The sequence below is a fragment of the Onychomys torridus genome, chromosome 1 (genome assembly GCF_903995425.1).
Source record: "Onychomys torridus chromosome 1, mOncTor1.1, whole genome shotgun sequence".
Taxonomy (NCBI): Eukaryota; Metazoa; Chordata; class Mammalia; order Rodentia; family Cricetidae; genus Onychomys; species Onychomys torridus.
Genome location: NC_050443.1, coordinates 81,984,471 through 81,996,422, shown reverse-complemented (window position 1 = coordinate 81,996,422; position 11,952 = coordinate 81,984,471). Strand labels below are relative to the sequence as shown.

The 11,952-nt window shown below is 40.7% G+C and overlaps 1 protein-coding gene across 1 annotated transcript; it reads right to left on the bottom strand.

The window, feature by feature from the left end:
* Positions 1 to 5,331: 5,331 nt before the first annotated feature.
* On the bottom strand, positions 5,332 to 6,379 carry LOC118576763 (olfactory receptor 51D1). Its single transcript, XM_036176980.1, has one exon. The coding sequence runs from the start codon at positions 6,359 to 6,361 to the stop codon at positions 5,384 to 5,386; it is 978 nt and encodes a 325-aa protein (XP_036032873.1). The 5' UTR covers positions 6,362 to 6,379; the 3' UTR covers positions 5,332 to 5,383.
* Positions 6,380 to 11,952: the final 5,573 nt, after the last annotated feature.

Genomic DNA, 11,952 nt, shown 5'->3' with positions numbered 1-11,952 from the left:
GCAATGGTATGTGCCATGCTGGACCTCAGGCAATGGGGGGGACAGCACAACATGAGACAGGGAAGGCTTGCTCCATCCCTCACCTGATAGGGGTGGTTCCAGCATCCTAGATGGACCAACTCAGCTACCTTCCAGGCACACATGCAGGGCTTTGAGTTGGCACTCCCCAACATCTACTCCATCTATAACTCACTAGAACAAGTAAAGGGACTGATCCTGTGGAGCCATAGCCTCAGGATCTCCATGACTCAGAGCAAAGCAGGATATCAAAGAGGAGATTCGTTGAAGGTCCAGTATTGACTATGTACCAGGAGCCAGAGGTCTTGAACCTGACCAACAACATATTACACAATGAACATTTGCAAGTTCATTTGGACAAAAGTGTCTACTGCATGACACACAGCAGCTCCCAATGCCACTAAGACAAATGAAGATAAAGGCAGGATGGCAAAGCAAGAAAGATGGAGGAGCAAAGTGTTTCTTTTGTTTGCTTTTATTATTTGTGTTTTTTGGGGGGGGGGTGTTTGTATCTTTCTAATTATTATTATTATGTGTATTTTTATGTTTCATTTTATTATTGCTTTTTAAGCTTTCCTTTGGGGGAGGTGAAGGACAGACATGGAGGGACTGGAAAATGGATGAGATTGGGGTACATGATGTGAAATTCCCAAAGAATCAATAAAAATATGTTTAAAAGAATTGATTAAAACATACTTAATAATAAAAGACTGAGTATTTTCCCTTTAAGATAGTATAAGAAGTTCATACTGTTCTTTTGTACCTACACAAATGATTTCATTTTGGAAATCATTTGGAAAGCAAAAAATAAAACTGTCTCCTTTCATAGACAACATGATCATCCATGAAGAAATTTTTGTAAAATTTGTCAAGAAATTATATGTATGTATGTATGTGTGTATATATATATATTTCAAGATCTTTGAAGATTCAAGATTAATAAAGATAAATCAGAGTTCTCTGTACTAACAATGTGTAAGTTTTCATTTTAATTGGATAGACAATACCACTTATATTAGCATCAAAAATATAAAATATTTAGAGATAACTCTGGTAAAATACTTTAAGCACTGAATGGAGTGATCTTTTCTGAAAGAAGTTAGAAGACTTTTTAAAAAAGGAAAACATCCTGCTCATAAGTTGGAAGACTCAATCACACTAATTCTCTCAAAATGGATCAATAGATTCAATAAAGCCCAAAACAAAATTTCAAGAGAATTTTGTTCTACTTTATAATTATGTTGCTATAAATTTTAAATTACTGATAAAATTTATATGGGAATATAAACTGATCAACTTTAAAAATCTGAAGCAAAGCTGAAGTATTCAAAATTTAATTTTCTATAGATTTCTTACAATGCTACACTAATCAAAACAATGTGATTTTGGTATAAACACAGACAAATACATCATGAAGCAGAATAGTCTAGAGTTAGACATATATATGTGCAGATAATCAATTTTTTGCAAAGGCAGCATAATTGGACATAGTAACACAATGAATGGTAGGATAGTTACATATAGTTATGCATAGATAAGCAGTGTTGATAAGATGAGCAGATGTCATTGTGGGAATAAGTTAACTTTGGTCTGTACTTCACACTGTACATTCAAACAACTCAAATGGATCATAGAACTGAATGTAAAACCTAAGACTGTAAAGCTTCTACAGAAAAGTGGTTTATGTGATTTCCAGTTTGCAAATGAGTTTTTAGATGCAACCACCAAAAGAATAGAACTCTACAAATCAAACTTCATCTAAATAAAAACTTTTAACTTTTGAAATATGTGAAAGCAAGCACAAGGTAAGTCACACAGTGGGGGAGGGTGCAAAGTACATATCTGACAAAAGATTTGTATGCAAAGCATATTTGGTTCAGTAGATAAAGAGGTTCTCAAGGAACATATTGCTTGTCTTCCAAACAAGAGATTTTTGACATGGGATAACTATCCAATGATTCTTCCAGCATGGAGCACACACTGAAGATCATTCCTCTACCATTACTCTTCCTTTGGATTCTTTACTGTGTATTAATCTAATAGTCAGGTCTGCAGTGTAAGTGTGTAACATTGAAAGGAGGTGTATAGAATTGAGCCACAAATGTGTGATTTTAGAAGAGTCATAAGCCTGTCAGAGCCTTGATTTCCTCACTGGTGAAATGGGGAAAAAAGCAATACCTAAAGTATAATGCTGCTATATTAGAGCTCATAACTTGACCATTACTAGTTGGAGAAAGCACTTTGGGGACTTCATAGGATAATACAAGAACAGTCAAGGAATACAGTTAGAGAAAGAAGTATGAGGTGAGATTGGATAAGGGAACAAGAATAAAATTTTATTTAAGATAAAACAAACAAAATGCACTCTCCCTCTTTATATCGCTAAGTAGCTGAGCCATATAACCACAGAGCTCATTGTTGCCAGGTCTAGAAGTATGGAGCTAGACAAGGCCTGAATCCTGCCATTAGAGGGAACAGGAAAGTCTCCTGGGAGCATTTAAAATTTTATGGTAGAGAATAAGCAGAAAGTTGCTATATAACTCCATGAGATCTGTACCAGAGGAATAAACATCCAGATGGATTATAGCAGTTGGTACTTCGTGATGGAGGAAACAGAGAGACTATGGGAGTTTAACAGAAGTACTTTGTCTAGCCAAATCTCCCAGCAGAGCCACAGTGACTCTAGTCACCACCAGTCATATAATCAAGGAGATTTAGAGAATTCAGAGATTCCTAAGCTCTCCTGAGAAGAAAACCAAAGTAGCAACATTTTAATCTAGACAAGGGAGCAGCTTCAGAGCTAGCATGGAACTTGGTTATGAAAACTGGGAACTGATGTACTTAGAAACCTATCTTCCAGGGTGTGAGTTACATACATGATTGGTCAATTTTATTATTTAAAACCATTATCATCGACATTTATTGATTGCTTTTGATTTTTCCCATGTTTATATTCATTATCTTATTTAATCTTAATCCCACAATCATTCAATAAGATCCATGTTACATTTACATTTCATAGTGCTAATAGTTTACAAAATTGCTATGTTTCAGTGGGTTAAATAATTGGTCTCCAAATAAAAATCATTAATCTTAATCTGAATCCAAAATGCCTCCTTTTCTGATGAAGAAAGAGGCCACATATGAAGAAGGTTCTTGGCAAGGTTGTACATTTTTTAATTCCATTCCTAAGTCAGATCACAACACAAAGAAATAAATTTCAACTTCTCTGAAAATTTGTAAAATAATCTATTTATTTTGATTGATTGATTTTAAATTGGGTATAACAATATATCAAAATAGCACCAATGGCCACAATTCTGCAATTTTTCAAAAATCCAGGGTTGTCCATATAGACCATAACGTGAATGGTGCTTTTTAAACTTGTATAATAAAACATCATACATATGATCATCTACTGCATGCTGATAGCACTTAACATTTTTAAAAGGTGTCAAAAAATCTGTTTCACTGCTGACATTGTAGTTGGTCATTGTACATATGAGGAAATGAGATCAAGAGAGATTACAAAATATACCACTTGATGGTATTTCCAAATTTTTACCATTTACATTGTATTTTGGTATTCTTTCCTCTGTCATAATCTACATTAGTTTCTATCTATACTTCTTCAATGTTAATTTTTTTTTTACATGATGCCAAGATCTGTAAGCACAGTGAGTGTGCCCTCAGTAAGATCTACCACACCCTAACAGACACCGGGGCCTTTGAAGACTCACATGTTCATCTTCTTCTGCTCCTTGCTTCCCTCATGAGATCAACAGATCTACAGTCAAGATCTACATGCTTGGCAAACCATCAGGAAATGAAAGGGGCAAATAAGGAAACTATGAGCTGCCACTGAGCAAGGAAGACAGAGACCGGGACTTCAGGAAGCCAATGGCCAGGTGAAGAGGCAGGAAGATGAGAAGAGGTTGTGAGTACGGTGGAAAAGGAATGGCCTGGTCTTTGAGGAAAAGAGAAGAGGCCTTTGAGAAAAACAGCATGATTAGTTATGTTCCTAGAGTCATAACCAAAGCCTGAGCTTGACTGAGGATCCAGATGTCTTAGAGATTTGTGTCTTAATGCCAGAAATTATTCCTGCTGCTTGCAACCAGATTTCTTCAATCTTCTATCTCCACCCACTGCTCCACACTAAAACCACTTATCAGTCCAGAAATACCAAGTCTATACTGAGTCTTGAGCCACATAATCCATACTCAATATAAAAGTAAAATGTGTCTGAGACATACGTGATGGAAATAGGCCCCAAAATGAGTTATCACAGCAAAGCACAGATACACATGCGTGCGCACACACACACACACACACACACACACACACACACACAAATGTCAATAATCACATTCATATCAAAAATACAAATACAGTGCATTATGGACATAGACATAGTATAGATGCATGCTAAAAGACAAAAAGCATATATGTTGAAGGGCCAGCCATTCCAGTACTACACACCCACAGATGGGCAAATCACATTCTACAGATATGAGCAAAAGATTACAGGCACCAGGCATCCATTAATATACTTCCCACCATAACAATACACAAAACAGCAGTCTTACACAGATGTATATCAACACACAAACTGACATGTATCTCATGAACAAGGTAAAGGTACAATGACATCAGTTATAACATATACACACATTAGGATGCAACTAACACATTCACCAAGACATAGATAGCACATATTCATGTTTCTCTCTCCTTCTTTCACTCCATCTTTTCTGTATAAACATACCCACTTACATACAAAACCAAAATAGAAAACATCATTATAGGGGTAATAGTCTCCATGAAGCTGCACATATGGACACTGACAGATTCCACATAAATGCATGCAAATGTGTAAAGAAACTTGAACATTTCATACCAATTGCCTTCTCTCCAATTATATCTCCTCCAAATGCCTTCATTAACCCTAAGTTACAATTATGTAACTAATTTCAGGTGTGAGTATTAGGTTATATAATCAACACAGATTCACTGACATGGGAGAAAAGCACCATGAAAATGGCATATCAAAACTCAAGAATCATGAGATGTGGCATTATAGCCTTCCCATCTCAAAACTATGCATATTTTCTAGTTAGGAGGAAGGGAGATGGCACAGCTATTACACCAGAGGCCACAACACAGTTGTACTCCATGGTCATCTCTTCAGACTGATCATAAGTTCTGTATTGACATAGTCCCAGAAACAAAGACACAAAGTCTATTTGGTGCCCTAACCAGAATTGGACAGCCCAGTGAGTTGCATGCTGTAATCATCAAGTCATTCTGCAAATCCTCATCCTGTTGTCTTTGGTATTATTGAGGACATCAGAATTGGGTGTCCTTCTCACCTGCCATCTTGTGAGAACATATGGATAACCCTTGAACGGATCTCCTTGGTCTTTGCTCCATAGACAATGGGATTGACTACAGGTGGCAGCAGGAGATAGATATTAGCCATAACCACATGGACCAGGGATGTAGGACCACCTAGCCTGTGCACCACTGATAGCCCAATGAGGGGCACATAGAAGACCAGGACAGCACAGAGGTGGGAGATGCAGGTGTTGAAAGCCTTGAGTGCTGCCCCTCGAGTTGACAACTCCAACACAGCCCTCAGGATGAGGATATAGGAGAAGCCAATAAAGAGAGAGTCCACACCCATGACTGAGAGGATGATGAAGAGTCCATAAACTACATTGACTTTGGTATCAGTACAGGATAGCTTCATAATATCTTGATGAAGACAGAAGGAGTGTGTGACAGTATGTGTTCGGCAGTATGACAACCGCTTCAAAAGGAAGGGCAGTGGGAAGAAGAAAACAAACCCCCTGGCCAGGGAAGCTAGCCCAATCTTGGCCACAGTAGGCCCTGTGAGCACAGAAGCGTGGCGTAATGGGTAGCAGATGGCCACAAAGCGGTCAAAAGCCATGGCCAGCAGGACAGCAGACTCCATGGCTGATAGAGCATGAATAAGGAACATTTGGGTCAAGCAAATGTTGAACTCGATCTCCTGAATGCCAGTCAGAAATAAGCTGGCCATTTTGGGCATGGTGACAGAGGAGAGGACCAGGTCAATGGTAGAAAGCATGGCCAGGAAGAGGTACATGGGTTCATGCAAGCGTCTCTCCACACGAATGATGAGGACGATGGCCAGGTTGCCCAGTGTGGCCACTGCATACATAAAACATAAGGGGAAAGCCAGCCAAAAGTGGGTATTAGGTCCCAGACCAGGGATGCCTACCAGCAGAAAATGGGCTGGATGGGCCAAACTTCCATTTGGAGTGGTGATGCTCTGACAGACCAAGGACAGTAGTGTCTGCATGCCAGATCCAGAGCCTGGGAAAGAGGAAAGGAGAAACAGTATTCAGTGATGGTGCAGAAAAGAGAAAGCACTAATGGGAAAAAGACACTGGAGTACTAATAGTATAAAAGACTTAATTTTAAAAATACTGGAGTATCCTGAGCCCTCACCTCTTTCTGGTCTCATCCTTCCTATTTTTAATTTTATAAACGTTATTATAAAAAGTTGTAAATAAATAAAAACAGCATACACAAAAATTAACCAGATCCAAAGTCATTTTACTTACACACCTCTCTCTGAATATCCCAGACCTCATCCTGACCCTCCAAGGTCCCAGAACTACATAAGAAAATTTTGATCTCATTCAATTAATCTTGATGAGTGAATGCCTCCTCCTCAAACACTCCAAACAGCCTCTCTTTCTTTTTGGAGCTGATATTGCTGACCTGGCTATGACTCTTGGCCACTTCCCATCAGGTTTTCCTGGTCCCTCCACTCTGACACTGTCACTTCCGGGCTTGAGGCAGGCTTAGGTCTAGAACCAGAGGCTTGGTATCTGATTGCCTCTGACCTAGCATAATCTGATTTACGGCAGGAAATGGAAACTCATCCTACAATCTGTTTGCAAGACAGATTTTTTTCCTAAGTCTGTATAGCATTTCTCAAACTTCCTTAATAAAATTATGTGATGCGAACCTGGGATGAAGAGGCCTTGAAGAAGTCGAAAAGAAGGAAGGGGGATGAATATGATCAAAATACATTGTATCTGTGTATGAAATTCCCAAATAGAAAATTTCTTACTTATCTGAGGGAGTTACAAACAGAACCTGTTCATCCAAGCCCAGATAGCCAGAATTTCCAGGTGAGGGAGTTGCAAACAGAACCTGTTCATCCAAGCCCAGATAGCCAGAATTTCCAGGTAAGGCATACAGAAGGCAGTTTTTAAAAATGATTCCTCTCTCCCTAAGTAATTACCCTTTTTCACCAGCAAGTACTGTGGAAACCTGTTCTGGTGTTCTGGGGAGTGGACAAATCGGGGTGAAGAAAAGCTATCATTCCAGGTGGCCAACACAAAAGAGAGTGGAATCACTCATCAGGATATCTCCAGGTCAGTGTGAGAGTTGACCCCAAGCTGTGCTTAGCTGGCGTGTGTCATTGAAAGCAGATGCCATGGAGGCATGGAAAGAGAGTAAGTGAGTGAAGGTGCTGTCACAATCAGGTTTCCACAGGCACACTCTTCTACCTCTTCTCTTGGTAAGCTCATGTCATTCCTGGCTCAACTCCCTCTCTACACACACCACTCCGCTACATAGCCCTAACCTGAGGCCCAATCGTAGAACCTACCAGTCCTAAGACACTTCTGCCTTGATAGCTCTGGGCCTCCCCTTGCCCCAAATAAGACCCCTCCCAAACCTATGTCCACCTTTACAAGCACAACTTGAAGTGTCAGGCTTCTAATTACAGAGTTATAGGCGATCACCCTAGCCTTCAGACCCAGTCAGAACCCATCATCAGTTAACCAAGCATTTAACGGTGAGGTTCAAATGTCCTTTCCAATCCAGCTTCCATCCTCTGCTTCCTTGTCATAACCAGGCACTACCTGTACCACCAACACACACACACACACACACACACACACACACACACACACACACACACACACCACACACACACTTTACATTTTACATTTTCTCTGGTAATTTCCCTTGCCTTGCTTCTTAAAGGCAGAAGACTAGAATTGTAGAGTCCTCTTCAAGAGGTCGGTAATAATTGGAACTGGCCTCAAAGAGGCTGAAAGAAATTCCTCTCTGAGCCAGTCACTGAACATAGTCTCTGGTCCAGGCTACTGTAATTTGGAAGGGCTATTCAATAACAGATGTCTCTAAGTAGCCAGGCTGTCTAAATGTACCCTCTATGCACTGTACAATCTCTGTGGATTTCTCAAAGCCAAGACAAACCTCCCCTTTGCTTCCTCTCTCAGGTCTGAGCCGGGGCATGTCCATCATCAGTTCTGCTACCTAAATATAGATTGTCTGGTGGCCTTTGGGAGTGCCAGCAGAGATCTGTGATCTGGGACCCAAGGTCCACTCAAACCCCCAAGGAAAGCTGAGCCCTGACTCCTACCCAATTCTTCTGAGACCTTTTTAGGAAAGTGGTGCGAGGTGGGGGAAGAGGGAGTTGTCTCGCCTTGGAAGAGAGAAAAGAAATGACCGGGGTGGAAAAGAGTAAATACTGGACTGGAGTGATAGGCCCTCACCAGAAAACAGGACAAAGGAAGGAGATTTGTACTGGTGATCAAGGAGCAATTTTCGCTTTTTTGATGCTGCCCCCTTGTGGTCATATGGATGAGTTGTAACCTAGTAGCTTCAAGAAAGATAACTCAAAGACCAAAAAGTTAATTCTGGGTTGCTTCTGATGTCTTTCCACAGCATAACACTTCCAGACAGTTCTCTTTCTGTACTCTTTCCTCCTTGTATGGTCAATCAGAGTGCAGATTTGAATGAAACAGACTTAGGTTACTTCGGCATGTAGTAAAAAATAAATAATATACTAATAACCCTCCCATGGGTGTTTGTGATCCTTTGTGTTAGACTAAACAACTGAAAGAGTCAATTAAGCAATGGGAAACCCTGCTGCGATCCTGTTGCAACTGTCAGAGAAGGTAAATAAATTGAAAAAGGAGAGTGTAAAGACTAACCTGAAGGGTCCAGGAATATAAAAATATAAAATTGTAAACCTAAAAAATAAAAGCTGAGCTGGGCTTTAATCCACACCTTTAATCCCAGCACTCGGGAGGCAGAGCCAGGTGGATCTCTGTGAGTTCGAGGCTAGCCTAGTCTACAGAGCGAGATCCAGGAAAGGCACCAAAACTATACAGAAAAGCCCTGTCTTGGGGAAAAAAAATACTAAATAAATAAATGGATGGATGGATGGATGGATGGATGGATGGATGGATGGATGGATGGATGGATGAAATTAAAAGCTGACAGCCATCAGCTTTGCCAGCAAATAGGGATCAACCTTTAACTGTGTTCTTCCATGATTGACGCTGGGCAGCTCTGTCAGCACCCCAAATGTTAGTTTTGTACTAAAGACTGCCCTCTGTAGCCCTAGAGTTAGCTATTCTCGATAACCCCTACCACTTACTACTGAAACCAAAGTCAACTTTTAATGAGTTCTACATGACAGCCTGCTCTGCAGTGCTTCATATTCCCCCCACTATGCGAAGGCAGCTATGTCAGGAAAAGTTGCAGGTTTGGGGCAAACATCAATAAGCTGTGTCAGGAAGGGCTGCAGGGATATACAAATACCATTTAACTGAAACTGTCTAAAACCTTGTCAATGGAAAATTGTAAAACCCAAAACAATTTGTCTCTAAAAGTTTAACTTCAGAACTGTAAAACTTCCTTTGTCCATGCCTAATGCTTTCCCTTACTCTAAAAGCCCCCTCCAACTGCCACAGCCTCAAAATCCAACTCTGGCTGTGGTCTCAGCTAGCTGATAAGCTTTTCTGCCCAGCAATGATTTTCTTCCTTCCTCCCTCTCTCCCTCTCTCCCTTCCTTCCTTCCTTCCTTCCTTCCTTCCTTCCTTTCTTTTTTTTTTTTTTTTCTGGAAAAACGTCTGCTTCTGGTCTGATAGACTTCAGTGGTCTGTCCTCCATTATTGCGTGACCCCAGACCCAACAAACCCAGACACAGGCTGGGGTTATTTGGAGAGCTGTTTTGATGGACTGGTGAATTCTTGGGTGCAGCAGCATTTGAAATAGGCAGAGAAGAACTGGGAAAGTGGCTGTGCACAGCTCTTCAAATGTTTATGTGTGAACAGGGGTGGACTGGACAACATTCAAAGAATTGGCAGCTCCCAGAGGCATTTGTTTAATGTGAATTTCAGAGCAAGCAAAGAATGGACATAAACAAATGCTAACAGGTTGGAACTAGTGAAGGGGCACCCTGTCCTTGACTTCTCATGGTGTTGGTGGGTTTCTTCAAAGCTGTGGCCAAGTATCCCTTCTGACTTCCCCCTGTGCACTAGCCTAAACCATTTTGCCTCCATAGCTTCCATTGCCTAAACAGGCCAGGTTCATTTCCTTCATTTAAGACATGGTATTGTCTATTAGACGTAGAAGTCCCTCAAACAACTCGGGTTCAACACTTAACACTACAGTTGTTCTCAGTTCCTGCCGCGGCTTTGATCATCTGCAGATTAAATTCAGATACTCATAGAAATGAGAGACTGCTACAGGAAAGTCATTGTTGTATAAATCACACCTAAGCATAATCTAAGGAACTGTTCAGATTTGCAGAAAAGACACAAAGGACTTGACCATTCCAAAGCATGGGAGTTTGTGCAAATGCTTTGAAATGGATGGCAGGAAAAAGAACTGTATACAAGCATGAAGACTTGAATTCAGATCCCCAAAACCCACATCTATTGGTGAAATTATTAAGGCCATTCCACGTAATTAAAAGGGAAGTTTATTTTGTGGGGTAACTTACAAATGAAGGGGTAGGTCGCAGAGTCTGGCAAAGGTATCGGGTAGTCCGGCGGCGTTCACTGGAGAACTCTGCTCGGTCCACCTCTTGCGTCCCGCGTCCCGGAACCAAGAGAGTGAGTCCTTCCCGATCCTTTGTCTTCCGCTTCCTTCTCTGCCCCGCCTTGTGGGTGTGACCATTACCGAAGCCTCAGTGGGGGTTGGAACTTCCAGGCCAATGCTGGGATGCCTATCCACTACACACATCACCTTGGATGGGGTGGTCAGCATTTGTAACCCCAGCACTCCTACAGCAAGATGGCAGTCAGAGACCAGGGAGTCCCTGGAAGCTTATGGGCCAGCCATCCTGGGACACACAGCAACAAATGACAAGAGACAAGGTAGAAAATGGGGTGGACACCCAAGGTTGTCCTCCTTCCACATATGTGTGTCATGGCACACACACACATTCACAAAAAGACAGACAGACAGACAGACAGGTGATAGATGGGTAGATTATACCAACTATAGCCACATGACCAGTTACAGAAATGAGGAGTGTACTTGACATAACTGTTTTTGCCCTATTTTGTTAAGGATATATTTGTACATGTATACATGATATATGTATATAAAATCCATGTTTTCCTTCCTCTCCTATTCTTTTATTATGTAACATAGCAATGAGTTGATATCAGTACTTAAGTTTTGAATCTATATTAGTGTATTTAAATTGTAAATATTCCACAAGGGAATATTCACTATCTAGTCTTGGATAATAAGTAGTGTGCTTTGGGTTGTATGGGGATAGTTATATCATATTAGGTGAAGCTATGACATTTGTCTTTTTGTTTGTTTTAAGACAGGTTCTCATAGATATCAGTTTGTTTCATTGTAGACAGGATCAATGGCTATGTAGTTCAGGATGACCTTGAACTTCTGATCTTCCTACTAAACATCCCAACTTCAAGGATTACATCCGTGTACCACCATACCCAACTTATGTGGGGTTGGGACTCAAACTCAGGGCTTCAAACACATTGGACAAGCACTCTACCAACTATTCTGCATTCCAGCCCCTTTTATTGTCTTTATTTGGAAAGTAAGTGTAACATGAGAAGCGGTTAGATATCAAATATA